This window comes from Ciconia boyciana, chromosome 5 (genome assembly GCF_034638445.1).
Source record: "Ciconia boyciana chromosome 5, ASM3463844v1, whole genome shotgun sequence".
Lineage (NCBI taxonomy): Eukaryota > Metazoa > Chordata > Aves > Ciconiiformes > Ciconiidae > Ciconia > Ciconia boyciana.
The window spans coordinates 54,491,137-54,504,623 of NC_132938.1; the positions used below are offsets into that span (position 1 = coordinate 54,491,137).

A 13,487-nucleotide genomic window follows, 5' to 3' on the forward strand; every position below is an offset into this window, starting at 1 on the left:
AAAAGTTACTTAACCGTCAAGTGAAATACACTCAGACTTCTAAACTGCATTAATTTAATGGTCATCTGTCAAGGGCTAACTGGCAGGACATGAAAATTTACTTAATGAGTTAACTTAGGAGTCATAATCTAAAAAAAATGGTTCAAACATTTCTAAGCCTCTCTGAAGTGCTGACTGCTTAGAAGAAAAAAAATTGAAATCGCTCTCTTTTGTTTCAGTACAGAAAAAGAAAATGCTCAAAGCGTTGAAAAGTTTCCTGCCATGGGAAAGCACTATGCACATATGTAATGGCATTTCTAATTTTGCAGGAAGACTGTACAATAATTTTAATTCCCCTTACCCCTGGGGAAATTATTCTCTGAGGCTAGTCCTGCACTCAAAAGTACAGGTCCTCTACTTCCAGTCAGTTACTTGGACTGAAAGCATTCAAAAATGGGTATTTAAATTGCACCTCCTAGATCTGTATCTGGATATTTATACAGAAGGTAACTCCTCTTCAATGATTTAACCCCATAATACTTTTGCAAGAACAAAAGGAGAATTCAGCTCTAAATGGAGAGTTTTAAATGACAGAGAGTCCTTCCTCTAACGTGTCTGTGAAAAGCTTTATTTGGCTGGAATAATTCTCTCATTATAAATTGTTAGGCACAGTGCAGGAAATATAAGTATGCTGCAAACACAGCTTCTAATGACCTTTTCTCACAAACTGTGTTTTTGCTGAGGTGAAAACAGCGGAAGAGATACAATTCCAGATGATATATTTTGTTCCCATTATACAAAACAGGATTTCATCATGTGAAAGAGAAATGGGAGTCCCCAGTGTGACTACTCTATTACAAAGAAAAGCACCTCTTTGAAAATTAATGAACATTAAATATTTGTACAGTCAAACGAAGAACTGTTTTCAGGGAACTGGTTGCCCTGCGTTCTTGGGGTCTAAGCTGGGAATGGTTCAAAATAAATACTGAGGTTAGTAGCCATGAATAACAATGATGAAATATTAGGGTTGAGATTATCACTTTCAATCTTGTATTACCAATCTGATTACACGATACACTAAACACAAAAACACTTTTTTCTTTGTTAAGGAAGAGCAGCTTTATCATATGATTGGAGAGATATATTCTTTCAGCTTTGCAGAAAAGGATCTGGGGGTCCTGGTGGACACCAAGTTGACCATGAGTCAGCAATGTGCCCTTTCTGCAAAGAAGGCGAACGGTATCCTGGGCTGCATTAGAAAAAGTATTGCCAGCAGGCCGAGGGAGGTGATCCTTGCCCTCTACTCAGCACTGGTGAGGCCACACCTGGAGTACAGGGTCCAGTTCTGGGCTCCTCAGTACAAGAGAGACATAGACATACTGGAGAGAGTTCAGCAAAGGGCCACAAAGACAACCACCATCTCCTACAAGGAAAGGCTGAGAGAGCTGGGACTGTTCAGCACAGAGAAGAGAAGGCTCAGGGGGATCTCACCCATGTGTACGAATACCTGAAGGGAGGGTGTAACAAGGACGGAGCCAGGCTCTTTTCACCAGTGTCCGGTGACAAGGACCAAAGGCAATTGGCACAAACTGAAACACAGGAGGTTCCCTCTGAACATCAAGGAACACTTTTTCACTGTGAGGGTGACCGAGCACTGGCACAGGTTGCCCAGAGAGGTGGTAGAGTCTCCCTCCTTGGAGATATTAAAAAGCCATCTGGAATCAGTCCTGGGCAACTGGCTCTAGGTGGCCCTGCTTGAGCAGCAGGGTTGGACGAGATGACCTCCTGAGGTCCCTTCCAGCCTCAACTATTCTGTGACTCTGTGAAAGGAACAGCTGTCACCTCATTTCATAGCTTGCTTTGGTAATATTCCTACTCATTAGCTTCAGACACTTTTCTTGAGACATATAGCTGTACTCAAGAAATATTGTTTTTGATGCTTTACCCCCACACAAAGGAGAAGAATGAGATTTTGGTCTTAAGAACAGGATAAACTCAAATTCTTACAAATGCTTCTGAAGGCCTTAATTTTAGTATGCATCAATAACTGCAGAAAATACAAAGCCTAGCTGGTTGGAAACAAAATCTCTCTCCCAAACAGCAGAAACTCCACTTTTCCTCAGCCAAACACCATCAACTCAACACTCAGAGTAAAGACACTCACATGCAATGCGGACATAGGCTTTCCGGCTCTTGGTGGTGCCTGCTGAGCTCCAGGCAACGCACTGGCACCAATAATCTTCAGGTCCAAAGAGCTCCTCAACTTGCTGGCGGGAAATCTCAATGCTTACCTCTCGGACAATCAGACCTGTCAGGGTACAAGTAACACTGGTCAATGTTATGCTTACAGATAGAAATAAAGAAGTGTAGGAACAAAATTCTGCTTGCAAAGTTGTTGTGAGACCTTACAGCTCTCTACCAATATCTACTCAGCAACATGGACCGTCATAAGGACGTGAAGGAAAAAAAGCCACACTTCATCTGCATAATAAGAGAATTGGGTGAATGAAAAACTAATCACTGTGATTTTGAATTTTGTGACATACTGCATGTATGTTAGACAAATAAGAGGAACAGCACCTCAGCTGATATAAATTGTACCGTGTCCCTAGGACAATTTACATCAAGTGACGATCCAGCTCAGTTTTATTTTCATACGAATATCATAAAACCACAGAGTCATTCAATTTATATGACTCCCTTAGCGCTCCTGTATCTCATCTCTTTTTGCTAGACAGATACAGCACAGGGAGAAGACTTGTTTACTCTGACACTGAACTGCCCAGGAAAATGGGTTTTACCATTGCAGAAAATGTCCTGATACTCTGTAATGATGGGCATATGTGCTGCAGTACCGTTATTGCAAGCTGCCCATTTGGGGACTATTACTGTCATACATACTGCAGATACTGTAATATTTTTAGGTGATTTTTATAATACAGTGCAATACACTTCAGTGTCTGACGGTCTCCCTGGCCCTGCCCTCTATAACGCATCTCAGCGCAATCCCCCCAAACCCACAGTCGCACTGATGACGATGGGCGAGACCCACTCGCTATCCTTCCAAGCAGACCGATATCTGCCCACACGGTGCTCTCTGTTGGGAAGCTGTTTTGCATTTTTCTAAGTGCAAGGAAATATTGCGGTGTCTCAGACACCACTGCAAGGATTGTTGGTAATGTGTTGACCTTCTAACGACAACCACTGTGTTTCATACTGACACAACTCCTTTCTCTGCCTCAAGATGGTCAAAACACTCTTAATTCCAGCCAAGGTACTGGGTGGGGGTGGGAGAGAGTGCTTACACCTCTTGTCAGCATATTTGGTCCTTGTTGCCGATGCCAAAGTATCAATAAACTCCTAATGTGTGTCTGCCTGTAGAAAACACCATCGCCTTTTCAAAAATGCACTCTCGCAAACAGCCTTGAATATATAAATTCACATACAAATATTTTGTGTAGTGGGACTGATTTTCTTTTTCCTTCCAGAATTGCCAGGAAACTCAACTGAAAGATCCTTGGATCACAGTGTGCCTAGTTTGTCCCCATCACCAAACACCAAAGGGCAGGTCCTTCTGCCGAGCGCAGACTTGAGACCGTGGAGACCAGCTACAATCAGCCTCCTGCCACACAGCTTACAAGGCGATATTCATAATGTGACTGTTCTCAGTTGTACAGCACGGCACATTCCTCAAGCACTGGAAACCAGGCCAGCCCTTTGATTTGCCTCCAGCCTCACAGAGGCTCCATTCAGGGAGCTAACGATTAATCACTGTTTGTACACACTTGTGCACTGTCATTGAGGCTGCATGCTGTTTGCATCCAAAACTTGGTTAACAACTTAACAGCAGAAAGGAATTCATGCATGTAATACCATAGACTTCTCTGGTGGGAATGCATTCTAATGAGATGCATTTTCCTGCTAGAGACTATCACAGCCTAGCTGCCTTTTTATTTCATTATCCTTGACATCTTTAGCCATTGAATAATCAGCTAGTTTGGGGGAAACACTTAATAGCTTTCCTCCTTGAAATGCAATACTCAAAATATGGCAACTGCACTCCAAAGAATGGAAATCAAAGCGGTGCATGGGCATTTGATATGCAGTGAACACTGTGTTATAAACTTGTTCTGCTTTGATGAGCTAATTTGGCTCCAAAAGGGGTCTGAGGGATAGCTTTTGTCCTGTTGAGAAGAGCATGAAGAGGGTGGGGAGGGAGCACGTACATTACATGCATAAAAATGGGTATATTTTCCCAGTGCAACTGCTGTTAGCCTAAAGATTACTTCAGTTCATTCCCAGTTTTTACAGCACTAGCCCAGGGAGCCTTTGAAGGTTACAATATTATGTTTTTATAATAAGTCTGATTATGACAGAGCTTGATGGAGCAGTGAACTTTGTTACCCGAGGGCTAAAGTAAGCAGGCTCCTAATGACAGTACTGGTTAATAATGATTATGAGATAGTCTTAACATTCAGGACACAAATACCATTTTCTGATAGTCTGTTGAAGATACAAAACCATACAATAAATAGCTCCCACTGAATGCACCAGCAGAACTTTTTATCTCTGACTTCCTGAGATACTTTCTAATTCAAAATAACAAGCTACTCCAGGTAATGTCTTTTGGGACAGCTGTGAAGTACTGATAGGTTTCAGGTTATTCACAGTTATTTGGCCTTTGATCTTTGAGTAATATCAACAGCTGTGCCATGACCAAAGAGATGCACACCTTCTCTACATACCAAATAGATGCCACCTGTTTCTGCTTACAACCAAAAAAAATCATTGTGTCTTTGTCACTAAGGCAAACTATGTTTCCTAGAGTTCAAAATGTATCAAACCAGTTGATGATACCATGAGATCATCCAGGATGTAAGGCTCCATGGCCAGAACTCACAGAATCACAGAATCGTATAGGTTGGAAAAGACCTTTAAGATCATCGAGTCCAACCGTAAACCTAACACTGCCAAGTCCACCACTACACCATGTCCCTAAGCACCTCATCCAAATGTCTTTTAAATACCTCCAGGGATGGCGACTCAACCACTTCCCTGGGCAGCCTCTTCCAATGCTTGATAACCCTTTCAGTGAAGTAGAATTTCCTAATATCCAGTCTAAACCTCCCCTGGCGCAACTTGAGGCCATTTCCTCTCGTCCTATCACTTGTTACCTGGGAGAAGAGACCGACCCCCACCTTGCTACAGCCTCCTTTCAGGTAGTTGTAGAGAGCGATAAGGTCTCCCCTCAGCCTCCTTTTCTCCAGGCTAAACAACCCCAGTTCCCTCAGCCGCTCCTCATCAGACTTCTGCTCTAGACCCTTCACCAGCTTTGTTGCCCTCCTCTGGACACGCTCCAGCACCTCAACGTCTCTCTTGTAGTGAGGGGCCCAAAACTGAACACAGTATTCGAGGTGTGGCCTCACCAGTGCCAAGTACAGGGGCACGGTCACTTCCCTAGTCCTGCTGGCCACACTATTCCTGATACAAGCCAGGATGCCATTGGCCTTCTTGGCCACCTAGGCACACTCCGGCTTGTATTCAGGCGGCTGTCAACCAACACCCCCAGGTCCTTCTCTGCCTGGCAGCTTTCCAGCTGCTTTTCCCCAAGCCTGTAGCATTGCATGGGGTTGCTGTGGCCCAAGCGCAGGACCTTGCACTTGGCCTTGTTGAACCTCATACAATTGGTCTCAACCCATGGATCCAGCTTGTCCAGGTCCCTCTGTAGAGCCTTCCTACCCTCAAGCAGATCAACACACCCACCCAACTTGGTGTCATCTGCAAACTTACTGAGAGTGCACTCGATCCCTTCGTCCAGATCATTGATAAAGATAGTAAACAGAACTGGCCCCAACTGGCCTCAACTCGAAGCTGATTCAACCACTCCTTCCCAGCATCACCTATGGGCACCTAATTGTACAAACAGACACATTGATTTAGGAGAAACATCTCACCAGCTGAAATACACCCAGCCTCAGTCTCGGGCAAGCGCAAAGGGATGCGTTTCCCTTGTTGTACCAACTTGCAATCCTATGCCTTCTGCTAACACACTTCAACGTAACCCCTAATAGAAAATCCCTTTCTAGGCTACATTACAAAAAATGTAATTTGCTGAGATACCTCAGATAGCAACTGCCTTGTTACCAGCTCACATACTGGTGTACATCGGATGGCCCAGAGGAGCTGGTACAGTCTGTCTGCTTTCATTCAGGCATGTATCGCTTATTCACCTCACATGGGCACCAAACACAGGACAACCCTCATATGATGACTTCAAACAGAGATCTTCATCTTATCCCTGTTGAAGCTGCTTCTGCTTCTACATGAAAGAACAGTAGCTGGAGTCATAAACAAAAAAGGAAAAAAGAAAAAAGTTGAATAACCCATGTCTCAACATTTCCAGACAATGTGACATTCTGTGCCTGTAGTTCAGACAACTGTTTATCGAATTGTGTGATTATAGGTGAGTGCACAACCTCTGAGTGCAAAATTAGAAGTCACTTTATACAATGAATCCCTATATTTTGCCTAAATATATTTAGGACAAGACAGATTAAAAGATTTGCAATAATTTATGCAGCATATAACGTACCTGGTATTGGCCAATTCTACTTTGCCACAGTGCTAAGTAACAAAATGTCACCCTCTCACAAAGAATCTCTCATCTACCTTACCTTCTTTATTAGAAATATATTTAATTTTTCAGTCTAGTTCCTCAGATGGCTAAGCTATACAGCAGGTGAAGATATGGGCATAAATGTTTTCTCACACCACTTGGGTAAGCTGCATACTTCCAGAATTAATATAATCACATAGATGGTGGCACAATCCACAAGAAGTCAGGATCTTCCTATTTTAAAGCAATGCAATAACAAACACAGCTGAAGGGAGATAACAGAAATGTGGGCAGCTAGAATGCTTGACAGGTCCCTTCTAGTGCATATAAATCTATAAAGAGCATCTATATAGTATTTCTAACTCGTACTCTCCCTGTGATGAATAGCTAGAATGTGACGGGGAAAAGCATTTGCTTGCACTGTCCAAACTTGATTTGCATGCAACAAAGCGAGAACTGTTTCTGTAGCCTCTTGCAGCCCCATCTGGATCTTGGGTATGAAGACAGATATGTGAAGATATTTGGTCTAATTATCACTACCCTACTTCTGGCAACAAGAAGATTGTGAAGAGAGGAGCTTTAAAATGAAAATGCAGAAAATCAAAGCAATTTAAAGCAATTCCCCAAAATAAACGGTAATTGTACCTTAAGATTGTTCACTGAAAAAAACACAGATCCTTAAAAATGCATTCCTAGGTTGGTGGGCTCTTTCTGCACAAGCATTTCTTTTCTGATCTCGGTGAATAACTGCAGCATTCCCAAGAGAGAAGCAATGTAAGAAGTTTTACAACTTGAGTACAAGGAAGTAAAAAAATCTCAGGAAAAAACAAAACCAAAAATATTTGCTGTCCTCTCTGGGTCCTGAGTATACAGATCTGGATCTGCTGGGTTATAAAAGATGTCACAGATGTTGCTCAAGGCTGGGGCTATTTATACACACAGATCAGTCAGATTTAACACACTTACCTAAACCTGGCACCAGAAAAAGACATTACATTGATGGAATTTCCTTAAAGAGAGGTCCAAAACCCTGTAGCCATTAGGAGACTAAATAAACCGGTCTAAGATATCCTTTTACCCGTAATAGTCTTCTGTCCAGTTGAGGATGGAGGATGGCTTACAAGAAGGCTCAGGACGTTTGGCATAACCAGTCTGTGATTACGTCCCAGTCCCATGAATTAAACAGGTTCTTCATGAGTGACAATTTTACATATTTAGTAGCACAGCATATACAGTTATTAATTTCAATAAAATAAATGTATCTCTGGGACTTATACAACCTGGGCTCTGAAAAGGAGTAGGAAGGAACCAGAACTTTACTTATTTCTGTATTTGCACGTTAATGAGCAATTAGTGGGCAGAGAGAGGCAGAGGGCGGAGGGAGCCTTGCTCAGTCTGCCTACTGCTAATATGTGCAGCCGAATGAGCACAGGGGAGAGACACTGGCTGATGGTATATATCGAAATAAAATTACTACCCCTCCTGGAGCAAAAGGAAGTGTGAAGAGGGAATTGTGCCTTACATACATGGTCTTTTATTATAAACTGTATCCTAGAAACACAATCAAGCAAAGACACACTTCATTCACATGGTCCCCAAGCGCTTAACTTAGCTGGCTATACAAACTGTGAGGTAGATTATCTGGTCTTCAGAGGCAGAAATGTTATCTTTTTTAATGTATGCAGATGTAATGTAATTGTATGATATTATGGTAGATTATTAGTAACTGCAATAATAACTCATGGGTTCCATTTTGCACCCGCCAAAGTAATCAGCAAATTTCCCAATGATTTTAATAGGAGATTAGCCAATCAGACTCATTTCTTTCTAGAGGGAAACAAAAATGTCTTATAAAGTTCTGCAACTGAATATGACTGCTCAAGACAAGAAATGATCACTGTAAATGTCTGAAACCAGAAGATTATTATCAATTAATCAAACATAATTATCCAGCCTGGAGTCAGTCCAGGTCACAGAGCTAGTATCTACACCTCACTGGGCATCGTTCTGCCAAGAAATTATTTTGATGTATTTTGGCTGCCATAAATGTTCGGCATTTGATATTAATACCCCACATGTGTGAAAATATTCCTCAGGACTTTGATAGAGCAATTGTTGTGGAAGTATTACATTGGCATGTGTTTGATCCTCTGGCACAACACTAAACAGGAGCTATTTAGTTGCAAGACCGAACTGCACTTACAAACTCTAAGAAACTGCATGGATAAATTGTTTATTTTCTCTGTAAGTAGAAGTTCAAACAATTTCTGTGCTTTTGTGCTTTCATTTGCCCAAAAGGTATTTCATTAATTAGTAATCACATACACCATAGAACACATTTCTCAAGGAGATGGAACTTTATGACCTACTGGTCTGGAAAAAGACATTACTGTAATACATGCATACAGATTGCAGGTGTATCGCAGCCACTGTAAATAAGTATGGAAATACAGCCCATTTTCAGGCAGGTAAATTGCAACCCTTTCAATTTCTTGAAATCAGTGCTCAGAGCACCCTCCCAAACCTGACGTTCAGTGCTGTCGGCTCCTGCCCTGCTTAGACAGGCACAGATTCTCCCGATGGCATGCACCCCCAAATCTCCCTTCCTGCTGCGCAGTGGGGACACAGAGGGCAGGGACAGTGTTTCTTGATGATGTAAAAGAGGCTTTGGGGAGTCAGCAGCAAAACAGCTCTGGAGTAGGGGGATTCCTCTGCACGTCCATGCAACACATGTTGCTATAGAATCACATTATACGGCATGTAACTTAGAAAACCACAGTGTGTCCCCATTCAGATCCTCAACCTAGACATAGAGAAAAATGTGGTGGCTTGCTCAGTCTTAAAATAAATGAGTGCCAGTCTGAAACAGTCCGTGCTTTCTGACTCACAGTTCCTTTTTCTGTTTATTAGGAGCAGGAGAGGAGAGTGAAGGAATACTTTATGAATGTTGTTCAGTCAGGACAAATTTGAATGACATAAGGATACATACTTTTTAATGAAAGACGAGGGTGGAAGGAGAATCCTGACACCAAAAAAGAAAATGGGAGTTTCGCAATAATTTCAGGAGGGGCTGGATTATCTCCACAGTATTTGGCAAAAAGGATTAAAGCATTTTTCGTTCTCATAGTTCCCATCTGTCTTACATTTCGTACAAAGATTCATCCAAGAATCCTTAAAACAGCATCATATTTTTTGCTTCATGAAAGTGGCCAAGACCATACACCAAAGTGGTATGACTATAAATAGACTTAATAAAAGGTAAACAGATTGCTTTCTCATTATGCAGTCCTTTGCCACTAGACTGTTCTCTGATGGTAAAACTTGTTCTGACCAAAGCCAAGAATGATGATCTTTTTTACTTACCAATAGTCCAGAATGACCTGTCTGATTCATTTAATAGCTCATCACAGGTGCTATAAACAACCTGTCTCTGTAGCAGAAGGCTGATCACTTTACTTGGTGAAATAACCTTTTTACAAAGGTAAAAATAAAATCAGTGCTATGTCAGAACTGAAATTTATTTACCCTCTTGCAGAGATAGAACCCTTGCAGTAAGAGAGTTATTCAGCTCAAATATATCAGAGTACTTAAGCTATGGAATTTGGTGTTTAAAAAATGAATAAACAGGCTATGCACAAGAAGAACGGCTTCAAATATTAAAGTTCTTGCTGAGAAAAAATGTACTCTGTGCATCCTAATGGGACAGAGATGATTGTATAACGGCACACTACAAGCCTATAGCTTATTTTCTATATAGAGTATCTGTAATTTTAACAAAAGATAGATAGACAGACAGATATCTAGAGATAGTTTAAAAGAGCAAACAGCTTTAACACCCAGTAATCCTTCACGCTGTGATTGCATGCACCTGGTTTTGCCTCAGTACTGCTTCTCCCTAAATTGTGGCTGGCTGGTGATATGAAATGACTGCATGAAGATCACAAACAATTTTCCACAAATATTAGCTTAAATATTTAAATTAAAGGCTTCCAGCTATTTTTGCTCTCTTTGTAACTTTCTCTTTAGGAAACAGATACATTCTTAACTCAAATTAATACAGATGAAGGCAACAGCCTAATAAAGTCAAGTTTGCCTTAAAACCGATGTCAAGTTTGCACTGGTTTGCATCAGTTAGCTATGGTATCTAATTACCAGCTAATGGTAGTGAGTTAAGCTAAAATCCCAGCTCCCCTACTATTTCTTAACTGACTTACACAAAAATTACAAAGGGCTGTCTTCAGAGGGATTTTACTTTGAACTGGAATTAAAGAACATGCATTCTGTTTGGGCTTTATTTTCTTTTAGTGAAAACAAGGCTTTTTTGTTCTTTTCCCATTAACATCTGAAGGACCAAGTTGTGTAAGATGCAGGGAAGATTTCAAAACTGAGTTATTGAATGCTGGTGGAAAACAAACCACCTGCCCTGGTCCCTGCCAGCAAGGTAGAGGTGGCCAGTACAGCCCTGTGGGTTTGTCCCCCTGGGGAAGGTAAAATAGCCCCTCTGCAATCTCCTCCCCCGGCCAACCTCGGCAGCTGATTGCCTTACACCAGCCTTGAACTATTGCCGTTTAATACCTTAGAACAGAATTGGATTGCTTGTTCTCAGCATATAAACAGTTCAGAGACAAAGGAAAAACACCTCCCACTTTTTTTTTAATGGAGGCTATTTTCTGGTTGATGGCATTTTTTGTTAATATGCACAAATTGCTCCAAAATGCGTTGTTCTCTTCCACATGTAACAACGTGTGCCTATTGTTGCCGCTTTCTTTTTTCCTTTTTCCTGGTACAAAAGTAATAATCATGCTCCACTGTAGCAGGACTCCAAAGAAAACCTCACCACAAGCATATATTTACATTCAACCATGGGCACCATCATTTCTGAACTCACATAGGCTGAGGTCTAGGAGCAGAAACAAATGCGAGTCGAAGCATCTTGACCCAAGCCATCCCGACACTAAGCAACCCTGAGCAGCGGTACCCGAGCAATTCTCTGCCAGGTTGGTGCTACTTACAGGGAGCAGGAAGAAGGGAGGTCATGGGCATAGGAAAGCATGAGTATGAGCTCTTCAGAGCTGCAGCTTTTGGGTCAAAGCCCAATCTTCCCTTCTTTTGGTTGAGGCATGTGCAGCTGAGAAAATATGTTGGGGGTATTTTTCAAGGGCCAGGAAAAAAAAAGTGCCAATGGTTCATGTTTTACTTAAAGCTGCAGTTGAGACTTCACAAAGAAAATCTGTGCACTTTTTATTTCTGGTTCAGAGGATCTACATGCTCTTTCTAATGATCTGGGCCTTCAGCAGTGGGTAATGCTTCCCAGTCCCCAGCTTAGCGCTCATGCAAAATTGAAGCACTTTTGAGGCAGTTTAGAGCTTACAGATGAATCTCAATGTGCAGGCAAAAAGGAATAATGGTTGTTTAGCACTTCACTAGAAGAAGCCGAGGAAATTATGAAAAAAAAAACCTATTGAACTTCAAACATCTGGGAAGCCAACCGAGAGCATCTGAATTTTGAACAGCGTGTTTACATTCCCTTTGCATGGGGGGGGGAGGGGGACGGACAGGGAAATGAACAATAAATGGGTTTGTGTGTAAATTTTTATATAAAAACATACACCAAGTTGTTTATGTTATTGACTTACTGACATATAGGTATGTGTGTATATATATATAAAATATGTATCTGCACATCTACTTATGTACCACTCCCACTCTGAGTGGCTTTGAGAAGCAGAGACAATGTGAAAATGCCTTATTTCTGTGAACTTGATGCAATGACACAGTTCAGTGGCTGGTGCAGCTATTGTGGGAACAAGGACCGTTGCAACGTGACACAAGGGGTCACTCAGGAGCCTTCCTCAGCAGTTGTTTTCCTATTTTTCAGTCCAGGATGTGCAGGAACAGCAGGTTGGGGGAGAAGTGTAAAAGCCCCACCATTTTTTGCTGTTGTTGTTCTGCATGCTAGGGATGCCATTTCACAGCCGACTTAGGTATCTTGAAAAAAAATGAAAAAGAAAAAAAGAAAAAGGCAAGCAGCTGCTTTCAAAGCAGCTTTGTCCACTGTGCTGTCAAGTAAAGTCACTTTCACCAGACAGAGATGAAGCTCTGGGAATTTACTGTCTGCTCCCCCATCCAGTGTGTTTTCAGGGCTGTGCCAGGGCAGCAGTTAAAACACCGGCTCCTGAATGCCAGGAGATTTTTCTTAGTTTGTAGCGAATAAAAGAATCATCGCAGGAAGGCGTGCGAAAAGGCAGGCCGGTGGTCACAGAAGTCATTTGGTGTGTACATGTTTCTGGAAACAGCACAGCTCATGATCCCTGCCAGCTACAGCAAGGCACCAGGGGTGCCAGCAAGTTGCTCTGCAGATCCATGCGACTTTGACATGGAAAAAAGACCTTTTTCATTATGTAAGTAAATGTCGTCAATAGTATCCTTGTAATGCTGGCTGCCTTTTTTTTTTTTTTTTTTTTCCCCCTGGGTACTCACTCTGACTGAATTCCAATACGGGTTTCCACCTTAACTGAAGAACAAAAGGATTAAAACTAAACCCCAAAGCAAGCCTGATCCACTTCTAGGCATCGTTATTCTTCAGGCCTGGCAATCCTTACTCCTCTTCAGAGGAGGGCACGGCAACCGACCCAGGTGCAGTGTCAGCACTCATTACAGTAACATCATTATACAAGTCACTGAAAGCCAAAAGCAGCAATCAAGCAACCGAGGTCCTCTCTAAAATCAAAACCTGGGAGCAAATAATAGAATAGGCTGTGAAGGCCTAAAGATCAGTATTCAGGGGGAAGAAGAGACACAGAAGAGTCTGACAAAAGACTCCCTTTCTGCTCTCACAATCAAAATATGAAGAGGGATAAGAAGTTATGAGGAATTGTGAAAGGCATCCCAT

General features: G+C 41.9%; 1 protein-coding gene across 1 annotated transcript in view; it reads right to left on the minus strand.

Moving 5' to 3' along the window:
- The window catches only part of UNC5C (unc-5 netrin receptor C), a 269,375-nt gene that overhangs the window by 75,392 nt on the left and 180,496 nt on the right, over window positions 1-13,487 (minus strand). The window contains exon 3 of the mRNA XM_072861768.1: window positions 2,144-2,287. Coding sequence (XP_072717869.1) covers window positions 2,144-2,287 — 144 coding nt within the window. The remainder of the gene's footprint in view (window positions 1-2,143; window positions 2,288-13,487) is intronic.